Below are 18,170 nucleotides of genomic sequence, written 5' to 3' on the forward strand. Positions count from 1 at the left end.
TGACGTTGATAGGTGCAAACAGTTTCCAGTTTGCATCCCGTCAACCGCACTTAGGACGGACTGCTTGGCGCTATTTTTGTGTCTCAAATCCTCCTCAGTTACATCCTGGCCTTTTCACTCGAATTCTTCTCCGAGAAGCTGACTGCACTATTGCTTCAAGCTTCCGGCCTTCTTTTTATGCGCATTTCCCAGGCCTAAACAAGGCATCCTGCTAGGAGCTAACTTGACCCTGAGGCCACCTTCAAAATGGCGGATAATGGCGAGGGTCCATCCCTAAATCCAGCTCGATCTGTGCCGATAGCCTCGTCCTCCGTGCGCTCGAGGTCCCCCGCACCTGAGTTCGGTAGCAGACAGGCTTCCATGGCACGCCTCGCATCCCCAGTGCCCTCTCCTTCATTAGGAACGTCCTTGTCATCTCGACAGGGTATTCCGGCCAGCCGACCTGTCACAAACACCACCACCGAGCAGGAGTTTTCCAGGTCGATTGCCAATCCATCCTCGATCCCCGGTCCTGGACATTCTATCCTTGCATCCCAACTCCAAGAAAGCCTCGGTCGTTCGCCGCCGAGATTTGGAACTCCGCCACGACACAACGGATCCCCTGCGGTGCATTCGACGTTAGATAATCGACCGTTGGCCTCTCAGTATGGCTCTTTCGATACTAAAAACGGAGTCGACTCCTCGAGCATAGCTCCGGTAGAAGACCCTGAAGTTATCAAGCGGCATCTGGTCACGGAACACACAGATAATCAGTCGGAAATTGCGACCAGCCTTGGTGGCGAGGATACTTTCTCGAGTCTGCAGCTTCAAGGTGGTGATACCACACGACAAGTTTACCGTTGGGCGGAGGATGCCGAAGCTGAAGCCGCAGGGCGATTCTTGCGCAGCAAGAGTTTCAGCGTCAGTCGACCAAGGCCGGAGACGGATACGGAAGACATTGACACGATTCGGGTACCAGGAGGGTTTCGCAGAGATTACCTACGAAGAGCTGCTGGAAGTCCACACCGCGGAAGTGCCCACGGGTCAAATATAGGGCCGCCCCATGGACACGGCGCACCTCAACTGCCCACTACCAGTTTCTTGGAGTTTTTGACTCTCTATGGACACTTTGCCGGAGAAGAATTGGAGGAAGACGACGAGGTGCTAGGGCCGGATGAGTACTTTTCGTCTGATGCCTGGGACGAGCCAGATGATGGCAGAGAGTCTGGAGAAGACGCAGCGCTATTGCCGCCTGAAACACCGGGTCGGAAGAAGAGAAAGCACAAGCAACGCTCACCGGTAGGGACAACTACCACAACAGGTGCAGTACTCTTGCTGCTCAAATCCTTTGTAGGTACCGGTATTTTGTTCCTACCTCGAGCCTTCCTGAATGGTGGTATGCTCTTTAGTAGCATGGTGCTTCTGGGGGTCTCGATTCTCAGCTATTATGCTTTCATTCTTTTGGTCAATACTCGCACGAAGATCGAAGGGTCCTTCGGTGACATCGGTGGCATTCTATACGGCAAGCACATGCGACGCATCATTCTCGGATCAATTGTCCTGAGTCAATTAGGCTTTGTGGCAGCGTACATTGTCTTCGTCTCGCAAAATTTGCAGGCATTCGTGCTAGCTGTGAGCAGGTGCGCAACGTTTATTGACATCAAGTACATGGTTTTGTTGCAGCTGGTCATCTTCCTGCCCCTGTCTTTGATTCGGGACATCAGCAAACTTGGGTTTACCGCCCTGATTGCTGATGTCTTCATTCTTTTGGGTCTCCTATATATCTACTACTACGATATCAGCACTCTGGTTGACCAGGGCGGCATCTCAGATATCGTTTCCTTCAATCCAACAACCTGGTCTATGTTCATCGGTACTGCCATCTTCACCTACGAAGGTATCGGTCTCATCATTCCGATTCAAGAATCAATGAAGCAGCCAAACAGGTTCTCTGGTGTCTTGGCCGGCGTCATGGTTCTCATTACCTTTATCTTCCTCTCTGCCGGTGCCCTGAGCTACGCGGCGTATGGATCGGCAACGAAAACCGTCATCCTTCTTAACCTCCCCCAGGATGACAAATTTGTCAACGTGGTCCAGTTCCTCTATTCACTTGCCATCCTACTGAGCACTCCGTTGCAGCTCTTCCCTGCTATCCGCATTATGGAGAACGAGCTTTTCACCCGCAGTGGCAAGTACAACCCATATATCAAGTGGAAGAAGAACGCCTTCCGTTTCTTCCTGGTTATGGTCTGTGCCCTTATCGCCTGGTGTGGTGCGAATGATCTAGACAAGTTCGTTTCGCTAGTCGGAAGCTTTGCTTGTGTTCCATTGATCTACGTATACCCGGTATGTCTTATCATGTGTCCTCCTAATCACCACAGAACTGTATGACTGACTCAGTATATCGCCGTAGCCCCTCCTGCACCTACGCGCTTGTGCTGCCTCCAAGCGCCAGGCGATTGCCGACGTAACTCTTGCTGTCTTCGGCGCCATATGCTGCGTCTATACGACGTACCTGACCCTCATGAGCTGGATGGGCCCTGACGTTCCTCAAAGCCCGGGATACTGTGACTCTCTTTGAAAAAAATCTACTTTTTATACTGATGTAGAGCGTGGCGAGACAGGTTTTGTTGCATTCCTTTGTTCTGTCTCAACCCTAGACTGGCATGTCTATCATTGGGTTCTCATATGTTCCTTCAACACATGGACGGAGGTCACACTAGGGACATTCATTCACAGTCTCGGTCAAACTGTGAGTATAGTGGGCGCATTGGTGTCAGACTACCCTTTCTGTATACATATTTTCTTGGTTTTGGATACTATCTACTCTACCATATTTGTGGAGCTTCCTTTAGAAGTTCATCTGACCGGGAATATATCAAGGATAGGACCCAGCCTATCACCGAATCCCGAAGTTGTCACGGAGTTCATCCTAAAAGGAATATGATTCGAGCGCAACAATATAGAGCCTATGTACAGTGATTGTCAGCAAACCGGAACTAGATTGCAGCCAGCGTCGATATCTAAGCGTATCCCTTAAGACCGCAGGTCTTCCTCTATATTTCTCCTCTTTTGTTATTGGCCGGGGCTCATCTGGTCCCATGACATAAATCCGCAGCCATATGTGTATGAAGGTGCAATTCTGCGAACGAGACAGATGCTATAGCCCCAATACAAACTGAAAGGAAGCAAGCACAACTAATTCCTTCTCGGAGACGATTCTTAAGCACCAGCCTCGGCAGCTACGCTGCCCTTAGCAGCCTGCTCGGCGAGCTGCTTTTCCCGGCCTCCAAACCTGCAAAGTAGGACCAGGTTAGTAATCACGATTATAGATGCTTGTGGACGATGACAAAAGCCAAACAAGGTGTTGGGGGATGAAGCGTACTTCCAGTAGTTCAGATAACGGACTGCCTGAGTACCCTGGGCAGCGAAGTTGGTTACGTGGCATGCGAAGAGGAGGTAGTTCTTCGGGGTGACAGCGAGGGAGTAGCGCATGAAGGTGACAGCGTAGACGACGAGGGCACCGGTCATGGGGCCGGAGATGCTGTGAAGATAGAGCTATCAGTACAGTTTCTCTGAGACTCAACAGCCAAGGATGAGGTGGAAGATGAAAGTCGAAGCTCCCATTATTCATCGGATAAAAACGTACATCTCAGCGTCCTTCTGTGTGTCCATCACGGCGGCAATGGGGATACCGAAGTTGGAGACAGGGCCCCAGAAGTCTAGGGAGCGTCATAGGTTGTCAGTAATTTGTGCAATTCATTTACACTTCATTGCTTTGGAAAATTGCAAGCTCGAAGGCCGAAAGCGTGTTTCTCCCATCCTCAACGTCGCTTTCAGTGCTCAGTCGGCGTTGGCCGACCTCGGGACGGCAATCGCTCCGAGAGAAACTGGGGTCAATAATACGTACGGGTTGAGCAGACATAGTCCAGCACCGAGTTGGAGCGGATCTTCGCGTTAATTGCCTTGATAGCAGCCGCCATTGTGAAATTGCTGAGAGTTATCACACAGGATTGGATTCGGAGAAGGAAACGTCGGTATCTAGAGGATGGGGAAGCCGACTCACCGGCTGTCGGTGTCGGCGATGTCACGTGAAATACATTACATTATCATCTTTGTTGAAACTGATGTATTAATATATAAACTTTGATTAGATTGTATTGAAATCGTTGGCAATCGCTAGTAACTATTGGTGGTTATGTATAATATGCTAGAATACGGTAGTCCGAAGCTCAATTTAAGACAAGTATCAGAGATATATATCGGATTGACCTCCACTCTGACCATCCAAAATCTATTTCCATGTTACGATCTAATCAAATCATAGAGAGAAAAAAGACAGATAGTTAATGTTAAATATAAAAGCCAGGCTGTTACATAGGCCTACATGGCCACTAGAGTGCAAGGAAGGCCCGGTACGGAGTATGTTGGGTAGTTTAGATAGCATATGATATAGAAGACACAGCATAATCGAGAGAGGAAGTGGAGATGAAGAATTAGGATATTAAACGGTTGAATTGAAGAGGCTCGTTTAAAAAGCTAGCACATTTTTTTTTGACTTAATGCGTAATTCAAGAGGATTTTGGTCTTTTTTGTCCCGTTCCTCGACACGACCTCCATCCATGCGCCGCAACGCCTTGCCCAGTAGAAGCCAGGGTGATCTAGCCTGTCCGCGTATCGTTATCTCTCGCTGGAGGTGTTGACAATGGCTATTATTCTGCGCTGAGCCGCCCTTGTTTCTTTCGGGGTGAAATCAGATCGTCGATAATTTAAAGCATAGAATACTGCTTCGTGCATATTTCCAATTACCTACCACCGAATCCAGGAGGGGGGTATCCGCGTCCCTGACCGGGAGGCTGGAAGCCAGGAGGAGGTTGGAAACCGGGAGCTAGGAGAATGGAATATCAGTATGGGAGACGGGATGGGACTGTTATCTCTGCGCAAACTTACGGGGACCACCCTGAGGAGCAAATCCAGGAGGAGGCGCGAAACCAGCTAGGAAGAAACCAGTCAGTTTGAGTCTCAATCAACCTAGGAAAATGGGAGTATTTACGAGGTCCACCGGGGGGCCTCCACGTCCAGCGAATCCGGGAGGAGGGGCACCAGGGAAACCGCCAGGGGGAAATCCAAAGCCACCTGGGGGTGGGGGTCCACCAATGCCGGCTGCAGGGCCTCCGAGTCCGATAGGAAGGCCGCGGCCAGCGGGCTTGCTGATACCAGGGCCCGCGGCAAGAGTGGCAGCTGCGCCGGGTCCGGCGGTGCCAAGTCGGGCAGAGGGGTCGGCAGGAGGAGGACCTTCAACAGAGCAGGAGACGACTTGAGTACCGCGCACGATAGTCAGGCCGAGGCTTCGCTTCTCTTCCGCTTCGACCAGCGGGGCGTTTGTGGGACCGGCAGCGGGCTTAGATTTCCGCTTGATGCGACGGAATTCTTCTGTATCGGCAAGAACAAGGTTCATGTGCTAGAGAACGGAAAGATCAGCTGGGCGCCTCGGTTTCCAAAGTGAAGAGAAATACCTTATCAAAGGCTAGCATGGAACCAGTCATTTGACGTCCATCGTTCAATGTTACGCGCATCCGGTAGTTAATCTGGAGAAGTTAGATACTTCAATCGAGTACTGGAATTGATTTGGACCAGACTGACAAGGTTTTGCTAAATGAGAGAAGTTAGCGACAGCCATTGACCAAACGGGTTTCGGGGGTGCAAATGGGAATGAGAAACTCACCATCTTGTGTGAAGCCATGTTGGCTATAGAGCGCGCACGGATGCGACTTAGGAGACCGAAGAATAGAGATCAGTAGAAAGAGAAAGTTTTTCTACTGCGGCGGATGAAGCAAAAGTGCGAGATCCTCCCAAGGATGCGAAGCTCAAGCTTGTCAGGTGCTGCCAGTTCTTGATACTGGATTACCTAAAATATGAGTCAGCCCAGGTTCGCAATTTGAATGCCTCAGGCACAAGGCGGGTCAAAAACCTTAATGACTAAGCGCTTGAATTAGACTCATTACCTAAGCAACAATCAGGGCTTCCAAATCACGTGTGGGAACCCACAGTCCACACTTTCTCTTTTTCCGCGATCACTTTTGTCTCCTCAGTCGACAACCACTTCACGCCCAACCGCCGTCATGGTACGTTCAGCTCCTTGCAATCCAAACCAAGCATTCCCAATAGAATGTATTGTTTTATGCCATTCCATTTGATATGGGCTGCAACCTGGACATTTCCGTTCGCGCACCCAATCTTCAATTTCCCTGAAATATCTATTCTTTGACTAGATACATCATCCACAAGTTGAGACTAACATGATGCAGTCCGCCCAAGTTGCTAAGGCCGAGAACCCCTGCCGATCCCTTCGCTTGTCGAAGTTGGTCCTGAACATCTCCGTCGGAGAGTCCGGTGATAGACTCACTCGTGCCGCCAAGGTTCTCGAGCAGCTGTCCGGTCAGACCCCCGTCTACAGCAAGGCCCGTTACACCGTCCGTACCTTCGGTATCCGCCGTAACGAAAAGATCTCCGTCCACGTCACTATCCGCGGCGCCAAGGCCGAGGAGATCCTCGAGCGTGGCCTCAAGGTCAAGGAGTACGAGCTCCGCAAGCGCAACTTCTCTGAGACCGGTAACTTTGGATTCGGTATCAGCGAGCACATCGATCTCGGTATCAAGTACGATCCCGGCATTGGTATCTACGGCATGGACTTCTTCGTCTGCATGTGAGTTTCTTACTGATCACCGAATTTGGAGGCAATTCATCTCGGATATTAACAAATAATTCCAGGGACCGCCCCGGTGCCCGTGTTGCCAAGCGCCGTCGCTGCCAGTCCAAGATCGGTGTCAACCACCGCATCACCACCTCCGAGACCATGAAGTGGTACAAGACCAAGTACGATGGAATTATCCGTTAAGTCTCAAAATCAGAGATAATGGCTGGGTAGGGCCTGTGAAGTACGAGGTACTCGACAAGAACCAAAAAATTATCCCGGGTACTCGAGGAAACAAAATTTGTGGACGGGCACCCCACTGCCAGTCGGCGGGCCCCTTTGATCTCTGCATCTAACAATGGTCTTGATTTTGTACTCCGGCAACCAGGATAGGCGTGGGAGAGACATGAATTGATTATTACCTTTTTACTGCTGCTTTTCCCTTTTCACAATGAGGCTTCACGAGAGGTGATGTTTTCCGCATAACCATTGTTGAATTGGATGGCGGACGCTGGGGTTCGACCTAGTGTCTAGCCAAGACTCGCTTGAGAATGCCTCATAGGCTTCGTCAAAGAGTCGGTCTCTTTCCCAGCGAGAATTTTCTCGTGGTGGATTGAGTACCTTGTTCTGGCCTATCTTGTCTGTCCTTATCCTATCCTCGTAGGTGCAATTTGCCTGGCATAGAAGTAAACCAACCGGTCGTAGCTTGTAGAGTGACAATATGGTCCTCCGATCTGTCGGGAATGCCGACATGGAACTGTCCACGCTTATACAATCATACTGTGTGGCCGCTTCGACAACAGCCTTTTCTACAGGGTGGTATGGCCTATCCTCGACCATAAATTGGGCCATAATTATGCGAACTGGCCATCTCGCCATATAATTTGTTATGTGTAACAACCGAACCTGCTAATTTCGACAACCTAGGCAATTAACATGTCCCGCTGGTCGATCCCCGCGTCTTTCAAGGCCGGTCCACGTACGACTTGCCGAGTGCAGCTCGTCTCTTCAATGAACATCAGTCAATTATGAGGCTTTTATAGAAATACAAGAAGCCACTAGAATTTATCTTTTGTATGGATGCCCATGTACAAACATTGAGTAAAGCCCGTATATCGTGACCATAATGTTGAATGTTAGGAATATATCTTGATTCTAAGAGTTTATTTGTTTGAAAGAAAACCTCTTGGTTACTATCCTAGGGTTGAAAATTGCCACTACTACTATTTTAAACATCGATTATCTGTAAATCAACCCTTCTTGAGCATATACAATCAAGGACCATGTATGGTATGCTAGCTTTATTTCCTCTCTAAGTAACACTGTGTGGTTGAGGTATAGGTACAAAAGGTACATTCTAGTTTACGTGTTTCACGTTGGACCATGCGAAGAGCCGGGTATAGTGTCATTTCATTCTCTCTTATTGTTCTTTTGTTGTCCTTGACGTAAATGATAATGTAAAGTATCTAGGGAAGATATAGAATATAGTAGGTGTAAGCCTCTATATTGCACTTCCCAGCATGGCGAAAGGACCAGAAATCACCACCACTAAGACTAAATTTACGATTTTTTATCCACCATCTCAATATTCTCGCTACTCAACTCATGTTTATCTTCACCTGCTTCCAGATCCATGGTTTTGGCATCGGCAGCCTCATCAACTCCAGCCACAACACTTTCGAACCGGCGACCACGTTTCTCAGGACCAATAGCAGTAGTAATCATGATACCGAGAGCAATGATGGCAGTTGCCACTGCCATCACAGGCCCATAGGCCTCAACACGATGACCTGTTGTGCTAGTAATAAAGGTAGACTCGGAGACTGCGTTTATAATCTGCGAAGATGGCGAGGAAATCATATTTCCAATCTGGTATGTCAGACCCGTGAACGAAGAGCGGAACGCCGGGGGAGATAGTTCGGCTAGATGAACGGGAATGACGCCCCATGCTCCCTGAATAAAGAACTGCATGAAGAATCCTGTCACACTCAGAGACCTCTCGCCTTCTGGGAGGATCCATGCCGGGATGAGGACTCCAGATGCCAAGGCGGCGACGATGATTGCTCGGCGACGACCAAAGAATTGGGATAGGTACCCGATGATGGTTCCGCCCACACAGGCTCCTGTCTTCATCAGAATAGAAGCCCGTGAGGCGCCTTCGTTATCAAGCTCCTTTGCAGTGAGCATGAATGTGGTGTACGAATCTTGGGATGTGTGGGAATAGAAATTGAACTAACGCGGGACAAATTAGACAAATGCTAATAGGAGCCGGAATAGCGGTTATGACATACCCAGGTCATGAGAATGACACAGTAGATGCACATGCGCCACTCCTTGCCCAACATGCTTACTGTTTCACGCCAAAACTCGCCTGCATTCATTGTTCGCTTGCCGGATTTCCTGGCTTCGATGAAGGACTGCGACTCGGGGAAGCAGATGCGAATGAGGCCAATTGCAATTGAGATACCGGCTGCACAGGAATGATTGTTAGTGATAGGTAAACAGTATTCGATGGAATAGTAGACTGACCTGCAATCCAGAATACGGTCTTCCAAGTGTCTGTTCCACCGCCAACACCAAGGTTGGCACATGCTGCAAATACATATCCCAGTGAATACCCTTGTTGAAGGATTCCAGACATAAGACCTCTTGCGTTGACACTGGTTCACAAGATGATCAGCAAAAGTCACTCAGCCCTGGAGGATAATACTCACGGGCAATGTTCCAATGCCATCGAAATAGCATTTCCGTAAACGCCACCCATGAAAAGTCCAAAGAGACTTCGCACAGCCAAGAACTGCTGGAAGGTCTTACTATAAATGGTGGCGATTTGCAAGATTCCCAGAATGATCATATTGAGCACCATGGGCCATTTACGACCATATTTGTCACCTGCCAGTCCAAAGAATGCAGCTCCTATACTTCTCAGCAGCAGAGTCAGAGTAATGGCAGTCGTAATATCTGTTTTGGACTTGTCGTAGTATTTCGCCAGCTTTACTGTCTGGATGGAGAGGGCATGGAAGTCAAATGCATCAGCAGTCCAGGCAGCGAGTCCCACCAGAAAGAACACCCAGTCTCGAGCCGAAAGCTGCGCCATCAGACTGAAGGGGTTCTTGATAGGCTCTGGGGATTGCCATTCTGCGTATGACTCTCCGTGTTCGTTGGTCACCTCGACACGTTGCTTCCAGATGAAGAGATCTCCGATGGACTGACGTGCTGTGGCGAGCATACCATCAGGAATGGGATCTGCCCTTTCATTGGAAGATGCCATTATGGCGATCTATCAAGAGAAGGAGACGAGAAAAAAAGAACGAAAGGTCAGAAGACAGAAGAAGCAGGCAAGTCAAGCTGACCAATAGAAAAACCAGATCACTTTGAACAAAGCGGACTAGAAAATTTGATAGTAGACTTTGTGGGATTCTTCTGTGGAATCTGTGGCATATCCCTTTCAATTTATATGTCGGCGCTCGCCATTTTATAGGTACACACCGCGTTGTCCCCCGCATCTCCATCCCGCATTTCCCCCGTGTCGGAAAATAACAAATGCCGCTGCACCCCAGGATGCCCCGAGTTTCGGACTGATAAAATGCCACTCCGCTGGTGAGCCAAGCGGATGCCAAGGGCTTGGAAGCACCGTGCCTCCAATGCCAGGACAGGACATGAGCAACAGACCGCACCACACACTTTACGGCTGGCTTGGCGTGGAGATGACCTTGACCAGAGGTCGTTCCGGACTTGACTCTGCCCACATAGACAAGCACCAGTAAGCCGCGTGGCGCTGTGCGCGTGGTCATTGATCGGTTACGCCGAGAACCTTGAGTGAAAAATGGGCCGATAGGCATTCCAGTGCCTCCGGTTCGGTCTTTAATGTCAGTTTACGGCCAAGGGCATCGGAATATAGCTTCCTTCGGGGCTCTAGTGGGCTATTAGCAGTCGGTTATATTGTCTTGGTCTGGGGAAGTGTGTTGGGGGCCCACTAAAGCTGGTGTCAATAGTTAGCTAACTTCATATGTAGTTTTTTTCATCTTCAAAAATCAGAACAAATAAATCTGTAACGCATACTGAACGTACAGATTGAGGAAGGACTAAAGGGACATAGGCGCTGCTCACACGTGATAACTTCCGAAGAATCGTGGCGCAATGGTAATAATGGTTAGATGGCAGGATCCGCTAGAGTGGAACTAGTTAGTTAAGGGGCCAATCAATCTCTAATCCTGAATCTCCTGAGTTCGGAAGTCTTGGCTTTAGCCGCGAGAGGCTACAACTTGCTGAGCTTGGTAAAGGGTAAAATGGGCTGGACATGCACATCCCTTGCGTTCAGGGTCCATGGTTTAAGGGCCAGCTTATATTTTCATGTAGGCGTCAATAGCTTGCATTTGGAAAAATTGGGTCTCCTTAGAATTAGTGATATATGTTCAGAGGGTACGGAGTACTATTTGACTTGAAAACTCAGAGAACGTGGCCAGGCGGGTGAGTGGTAAGAGGCTGGTAAACATTGTGAAGGCGGTCAGTTATACCTCTAACATAGATAGAGATATGAACTTGAGCTGACAGCATACTCTCTCAGGTTAATTTGACAAACGAGATATCCATGAGTTTGCTACCTACCTTTCACTTCGCTCTCTCTTTCTTTTTCTTTCCTACCTACAAACACTGCATCTGAAAGAGACGATCCAGTAAGCCCCCGTGTCACGTGATCATCCATAAGCGACACCTCAGCAACGACGGCAGCGGCCTCCTGAGGTCACTTCCGCATCTACCAGATCTCTACCCCCCTCCTCCTCTCTTCATACATCTTCTTCTTCTTCTCCTATTTCGTGCTCCTGATAATCGCATTTCATCACCCTTTTTCATCATACTTCAATTCTTTTGCCTTTGCGTGGCGTTTCATTCAGCGGACTAGGTCGTACTGCGGCCTACGTAAATATGGCACCTCTCCCTATCAAGTTCACAGAGCTGGTCAATGTACGTGCCTACCCCTCATCTCTATCCTATAACTATTGAAGCTTTGAAACTGACCTGCGCCTGAATTTTACAGTTGACCTCTGTCGGCATTGCGGTATGTACAACCAACCATGATCTTCGTCGAGCTTTGAGACGGATGCACCGGCCGCGCATCGCAATATTTCTGGATAGGTTAGGACTGTTACTAACTGTTATGCTTACAGCCGGCATCAATTGGCTTCACTTCATGTGTAAGTTGTCTAATGTCACCTTGCGACTGACCCTCAAAACATGGATGACAAGGCCCGGCTAACTTGACATTCTTTCGCTTTAGACACTAGAATCTGATCACTACGTCTGTGTTCGCCAAAAGCTAGATGATGATGCCAAACCAGAGGTTATCATTATCGACCTCAAGAACAACAATGAAGTTCTACGACGCCCGATCAACGCCGACAGTGCGATCATGCATTGGAGCAAGAACATCATTGCCTTGAAGGCTCAGGGCCGTACCATTCAGATCTTCGACCTTGGCGCGCGGCAAAAGCTAAAGTCAGCGAATATGAATGAAGATATTGTCTACTGGAAGTGGTTCAGCGAAAGATCCCTCGGTTTGGTCACCGACTCAGCAGTTTATCACTGGGATGTCTACGATGCCACACAGCAGAACCCTGTCAAGGTGTTCGACCGGCTTCCAAATCTTGCGGTATGTGATTTGCCACGTGGACACAACAATGGAAGCCCGGTATGCTAACTTGCGTCTACTCTTTAGGGATGCCAAATTATCAACTACCGCGTCAATGCCGAGGAGAAGTGGATGGTCGTGGTCGGTATTAGCCAGCAGCAGGGCCGGGTCGTCGGATCGATGCAGCTTTACTCAAAGGAGCGCGGAATCTCTCAGTTTATCGAAGGTCATGCCGCCTCTTTCGCTAGCATTACCGTCGAGGGCTCCCCCCTACCTCACAGCCTCTTCACTTTCGCCGTTCGTACCCAAACGGGTGCCAAGCTGCAAATCGCCGAAATTGACCACCAAGAACCCAACCCTCGCTTCCAGAAGAAGGCGGTCGAGGTGTACTTCCCGCAAGAGGCGGTCAATGATTTCCCCGTCGCAATGCAGGTGTCTAGCAAGTACGATGTGGTCTACCTCGTTACGAAATATGGCTTCATCCACCTTTACGATCTCGAGACTGGTACTTGTATCTTCATGAACCGCATCTCCAGTGAAACGATCTTCACCACGACTCCGGATTCCGAGGGAGCCGGTCTGGTTGGTGTGAATCGCAAGGGCCAAGTCCTGGCCGTCAGCGTCGACGAAACGAATATCATCCAGTACCTCATGGAGAACCCCGCCATGTCCGGTCTCGCTATCAAACTTGCCTCGAAGGCTGGCCTTCCAGGTGCAGACCACCTGTACCAGCAGCAATTTGACTCTCTCATGGCCTCGCAGGATTACGCCGCAGCCGCCAAGATTGCTGCCAACTCTCCCCGGGGTTTCCTCCGCACTCTGGAAACAATCAACCGTTTTAAGAGCGCTCCCCAAACCGGTCAGATGTCGGTGATCTTGCAGTACTTTGGTATGCTGCTAGACAAGGGTTCGCTTAACAAGTACGAAAGTGTTGAGCTTGTCCGACCCGTCTTGCAGCAGAACCGTAAGCACCTGCTTGAGAAATGGATGCAGGAGAAGAAGCTGGAGAGCTCAGAGGAGCTCGGTGACATTATCCGGCCATACGACATGTCCCTTGCTCTGACTGTTTATCTCGAAGCTAATGTTCCTAACAAGGTTGTTGCTGGATTCGCGGAGACTGGTCAGTTCGACAAGATTCTTGCATATTCCAAGCAAGTTGGATACCAGCCAGACTACACCCAGCTGCTTCAGCACATTGTTCGTGTAAACCCCGAGAAAGGCGCCGAGTTTGCTACTCAACTCGCCAATGAAGAAAACGGTGCATTGGTGGACCTTGACCGCGTTGTCGACGTGTTCCTGTCACAGAACATGATCCAGCAGGCCACCTCGTTCCTCCTGGACGCTCTTAAGGACAACAAGCCTGAGCATGGCCATCTGCAGACTCGTCTTCTGGAAATGAACCTCGTCAACGCCCCCCAGGTCGCAGACGCCATCCTCGGCAACGAGATTTTCACACACTTCGACCGTCCGCGTATCGCCCAGCTTTGTGAGAATGCCGGTCTCATCCAGCGTGCTTTGGAGAACTCGGATGATCCAGCTGTCATCAAGCGCAACATTGTTCGCACCGACAAGCTGAGCCCCGAGTGGCTAATGAGCTACTTCGGTCGTTTGTCTGTGGAGCAGACTCTCGACTGCATGGACACCATGCTGGAGTCGAACATTCGCCAGAACCTGCAGTCTGTGGTTCAGATTGCGACCAAGTTCTCCGATCTTCTCGGTTCTAACCGTCTGATCGATCTTTTCGAGAAATACCGCACTGCCGAGGGTCTTTACTACTACTTAGGAAGCATTGTCAACCTCAGCGAGGACCCTGAAGTGCACTTCAAGTACATCGAGGCTGCCACCGCCATGAACCAGGTCACTGAGGTTGAGCGTATTTGCCGTGAGAGCAACTACTACAACCCCGAGAAGGTGAAGAACTTCCTAAAGGAAGCCCGCCTGACAGAGCAGCTCCCCCTGATCATCGTTTGTGATCGTTTCAACTTTATTCACGATCTGGTCCTGTACCTCTACCAGAATCAACAGTTCAAGTCGATCGAGGTCTATGTCCAGCGCGTCAACCCTGGTCGCGCCCCTGCTGTTGTTGGTGGCTTGCTCGACGTTGACTGCGAGGAGAGCATCATCAAGAATCTGCTTTCGACTGTTGACCCATCCGTTATCCCTATCGATGAACTCGTTACTGAGGTCGAGAGCCGAAACCGCCTCAAGTTGCTCCTGCCTTTCCTCGAGGCCACTCTGGCCACTGGAAACCAGCAGCAAGCTGTCTACAACGCTCTCGCGAAGATCTACATTGACAGCAATAACGACCCAGAGAAGTTCCTTAAGGAGAACGACCAGTACGACACTCTCATTGTCGGAAAGTACTGCGAGAAGCGTGATCCCAACTTGGCGTACATTGCCTACAGCAAGGGCCAGAACGACCTGGAGCTCATTAGCATCACCAATGAGAACTCCATGTTCCGTGCCCAAGCTCGTTACCTCGTTGAGCGTGCCGATCCCGAGATCTGGGCCTTTGTCCTCAGCGAGAACAATGAAGGCCGGCGTTCTCTTGTAGACCAGGTCATCGCCACCGCGGTCCCCGAGTCTACCGAACCCGAGAAGGTGTCTGTCGCCGTCAAGTCGTTCCTTGATGCGGACCTGCCTGGCGAGCTGATTGAGCTGCTAGAAAAGATCATTCTGGAGCCCTCTCCTTTCAGTGATAACACGAGCTTGCAGAACCTCTTGATGTTGACTGCTGCCAAGGCTGACAAGGGTCGTCTGATGGACTACATTCACAAGCTCAACGAGTTCTCCGCCGATGAGATTGCTGAGATGTGTACCAGCGTTGGTCTGTACGAGGAGGCCTTTGAAATCTACAAGAAGGTCAATAACTACCTGGCCGCCGTCAACGTGCTTGTGGAGAACATTGTCAGCATCGACCGAGCTCAAGAGTTCGCTGAGCGTGTCGAGCTGTCCGACGTTTGGAGCAAGGTTGCCAAGGCTCAACTTGATGGTCTTCGTGTGACTGACTCAATTGAGTCCTACATCCGTGCCGAGGACCCGTCTAATTACCACGAGGTGATTGAGATTGCAACCCATGCAGGCAAGGACGAGGATCTCGTCAAGTTCCTTCGCATGGCGCGCAAGACCCTGCGTGAACCGGCTATTGATACTGCTCTTGCTTTCTGCTTTGCCCGTTTGGATCAGCTTGCTGAGCTCGAGGACTTCCTTCGCACTACCAATGTAGCGGATATTGAAGCCTCCGGTGACAAGGCTTATGCTGAAGGCTTCCACCATGCTGCTAAGATTTTCTTCACCAACGTCTCTAACTGGGCTAAGTTGGCGACTACCTTGGTTCACCTGGAGGACTATCAAGCTGCAGTGGAGTGTGCCCGCAAGGCCAACAGCGTCAAGGTCTGGAAGCAGGTCAACGAGGCCTGTGTCGAGAAGAAGGAATTCCGTCTTGCCCAGATTTGCGGTCTTAACCTGATTGTTCACGCCGAAGAGCTGCAGAGCCTTGTTCGCCAGTACGAGCGCAATGGATACTTCGACGAACTGATCGCTGTCTTGGAGGCAGGTCTTGGTCTCGAGCGGGCCCACATGGGTATGTTCACCGAGCTCGGCATTGCTTTGTCCAAGTACCACCCAGACCGTGTCATGGAGCACCTGAAGCTCTTCTGGTCTCGCATCAACATCCCCAAGATGATCCGGGCCTCCGAGGAAGCCAATCTCTGGCCGGAGCTGGTGTTCTTGTATTGTCACTACGATGAGTGGGACAACGCCGCTCTCGCCATGATGGAGCGTGCAGCCGATGCCTGGGAGCACCACTCGTTCAAGGACATTGTTGTCAAGGTTGCCAACCTGGAGATCTACTACCGCGCGCTGAACTTCTACCTTCAGGAGCAGCCCCTTCTGCTCACTGACTTGCTTCAGGTTCTGACCGCTCGTATCGACGTTAACCGTGTTGTTCGTATCTTCCAGAGCTCTGACAATATTCCTCTGATCAAGCCTTTCCTGCTCAATGTTCAGTCCCAGAACAAGCGGGCTGTCAACGACGCCATTAACGAGCTTCTAATTGAAGAGGAGGACCACAAGCTGCTCAAGGACTCTGTTGACCAGAATGACAACTTTGATGCTGTGGCTCTCGCCCAGCGCCTGGAGAAGCATGACCTCATTTTCTTCCGCCAGATTGCGGCCAACATTTACCGTAACAACAAGCGCTGGGAGAAGTCGATCGCGCTCTCCAAGCAGGACAAGCTCTACAAAGATGCTATTGAGACCGCCGCTATCTCCGCTAAGGCCGATGTTGTAGAGGATCTTCTCCGCTACGTAAGTTTGCTATCTCTGTCATTGCTCGAGACTTTACTAATTTTAACTAGTTCGTCGATATTGGGAGCCGCGAATGCTACGTTGGCATGCTTTATGCCTGCTACGACCTCATCCGCCCCGATGTCATCATGGAGATCTCATGGCGCAAGGGTCTTCATGACTTCACAATGCCCTTCATGATCAACTTCCTATGCGAACAGACCCGATCGATCGAGATGCTCAAGAAGGACAACGAGGAGCGCAAGAACCGGGAGAAGACAACTCGAACAGAGGAGGACAACACTCCCATCTTGCAGGGCTCGCGGCTCATGCTGACACAGGGCCCTCAATCAAACGGCGCCGGTCTCACACCCCAGGCAACTGGGTATCGTGGATTCTAGAACCGTGCACCGTTTTTGCTTTTGATTCTCCGTTTCTCTTGCATTTGTAACATACAGCGGAGGTGATGCTTTGAGGTTGCAAAAGGAACGATTTCATATGGGGGATGGTTACGCCAAGAGCGTGCCATGGAGGAACTCATGACAGCCCATTAATCTTGCTTTTTGATATTTTTTTTCTTCGCCGCATGTATTTGACAAGCTTCCGTTTTTTTCATGCTTTTAACAGTCTGGGCCATGGCCCGATATTCAGTAATAGCATTGCGATTTCCCACGTTATTTTATTCTCACCGCAGTAACCTCAGTTATTCCCTTTCCCCCACAGTCCCGAGCCTGCCAAGAGTCTGCCCAGGCGGATCCATTCGAGCTTAAAGGTCTTCGGTGAGGGATGTAGCATCGCCAAGACACGATGGTAAATCATCTGCAACTATGTCTCCCCATGGGATTGAAGGTGAGTCTTCCTGCAGATCACTCACTGCCTTGTCAGCTTTTAGCTTTGCCCATGGGGTGCGGTGGTAGATTAGTATTGGACGGTTGTATGAGATGCTGTACCGTCCCCACTCTTCTTACACGTCGGCTCGAACAAGTAAGCATAATCCACTCCGTACTTTTCTTTTTTTAGGCTTTGAGTTACCTACGGAACTACTGAGGTATATGTTGTACAATGTAAAACATAGGGTTTCACAGTTCCGACGAGCCCAGCCTGCCGAATTCCCCCTCGGCCCGGACAGATGGAAACGCTCAATTCCACCGGCGGAGACTTGGCACCTAACGCGGGGAAGAATCTTACAGCCAGCAAGGGTTACTGGTGGAAAGAAGGGAGTAGATCTCTCCGTCGGGGATGCGATATCATGCAGAAGTGTGACCAGAACAGACCAGGGTTGATCCTGATGAATCCATGCCAACGGCTCGGACAAACTTCCAAGGTGGGGGCTGGTGGTAGATGAGTGCCTCGGGCGGTGGGTTTCCGTCGGGATTGCGAGTCCATGTAGAAGTGTGAAGGGGTTGACGCCAATGACTCGGGGGAAATTCCAGGTTGGATGCTGATAGATAAGCGCTGCCAGCGGTGATTGCCCAGCTCTCATCTCTAAAGCGGAAGCTTATCAGCCAAGAGAAGAGAAGAGCAAGGGTGTTGCAAGTTTCTCTGGGCACTGCAAGAATAAGGTAGACCATGGCCGATCAG

General features: G+C 50.2%; 6 protein-coding genes across 6 annotated transcripts; 3 read left to right on the plus strand and 3 right to left on the minus strand.

Moving 5' to 3' along the window:
* Positions 1-246: 246 nt before the first annotated feature.
* N7518_008555 (putative amino acid transporter) lies at positions 247-2,560 on the plus strand (the record flags this gene model as incomplete). The annotated part of the gene is made up of 2 exons (XM_057189482.1): positions 247-2,325; positions 2,393-2,560. 2 exons carry the CDS (start codon positions 247-249, stop codon positions 2,558-2,560), a joined length of 2,247 nt encoding a protein of 748 aa, XP_057041185.1.
* A 641-nt stretch (positions 2,561-3,201) lies between these two features.
* On the minus strand, positions 3,202-3,962 carry N7518_008556 (pyruvate transporter MPC1; the record flags this gene model as incomplete). The annotated part of the gene is made up of 4 exons (XM_057189483.1): positions 3,202-3,274; positions 3,365-3,523; positions 3,629-3,701; positions 3,890-3,962. 4 exons carry the CDS (start codon positions 3,960-3,962, stop codon positions 3,202-3,204), a joined length of 378 nt encoding a protein of 125 aa, XP_057041186.1.
* Positions 3,963-4,784: 822 nt separating this feature from the next.
* On the minus strand, positions 4,785-5,722 carry N7518_008557 (small nuclear ribonucleoprotein-associated protein; the record flags this gene model as incomplete). The annotated part of the gene is made up of 5 exons (XM_057189484.1): positions 4,785-4,867; positions 4,930-4,974; positions 5,056-5,440; positions 5,496-5,567; positions 5,705-5,722. 5 exons carry the CDS (start codon positions 5,720-5,722, stop codon positions 4,785-4,787), a joined length of 603 nt encoding a protein of 200 aa, XP_057041187.1.
* Positions 5,723-5,782: 60 nt separating this feature from the next.
* Positions 5,783-7,258, plus strand: N7518_008558 (60S ribosomal uL5 domain-containing protein; the record flags this gene model as incomplete). The annotated part of the gene is made up of 4 exons (XM_057189485.1): positions 5,783-5,854; positions 5,976-6,104; positions 6,288-6,685; positions 6,751-7,258. Coding segments are annotated over 4 exons (726 nt in total), but the record flags the coding sequence as incomplete, so codon positions are not given.
* Positions 7,259-8,233: 975 nt separating this feature from the next.
* Positions 8,234-9,944, minus strand: N7518_008559 (carboxylic acid transport protein; the record flags this gene model as incomplete). The annotated part of the gene is made up of 4 exons (XM_057189486.1): positions 8,234-8,905; positions 8,965-9,143; positions 9,203-9,333; positions 9,388-9,944. 4 exons carry the CDS (start codon positions 9,942-9,944, stop codon positions 8,234-8,236), a joined length of 1,539 nt encoding a protein of 512 aa, XP_057041189.1.
* A 1,655-nt stretch (positions 9,945-11,599) lies between these two features.
* Positions 11,600-16,990, plus strand: N7518_008560 (uncharacterized protein; the record flags this gene model as incomplete). The annotated part of the gene is made up of 6 exons (XM_057189487.1): positions 11,600-11,638; positions 11,712-11,732; positions 11,842-11,868; positions 11,952-12,323; positions 12,390-16,610; positions 16,661-16,990. 6 exons carry the CDS (start codon positions 11,600-11,602, stop codon positions 16,988-16,990), a joined length of 5,010 nt encoding a protein of 1,669 aa, XP_057041190.1.
* Between the last annotated feature and the right edge of the window lie 1,180 nt (positions 16,991-18,170).

This window comes from Penicillium psychrosexuale (assembly GCF_028828465.1).
Source record: "Penicillium psychrosexuale strain IBT 29551 chromosome Unknown utg000004l, whole genome shotgun sequence".
Lineage (NCBI taxonomy): Eukaryota > Fungi > Ascomycota > Eurotiomycetes > Eurotiales > Aspergillaceae > Penicillium > Penicillium psychrosexuale.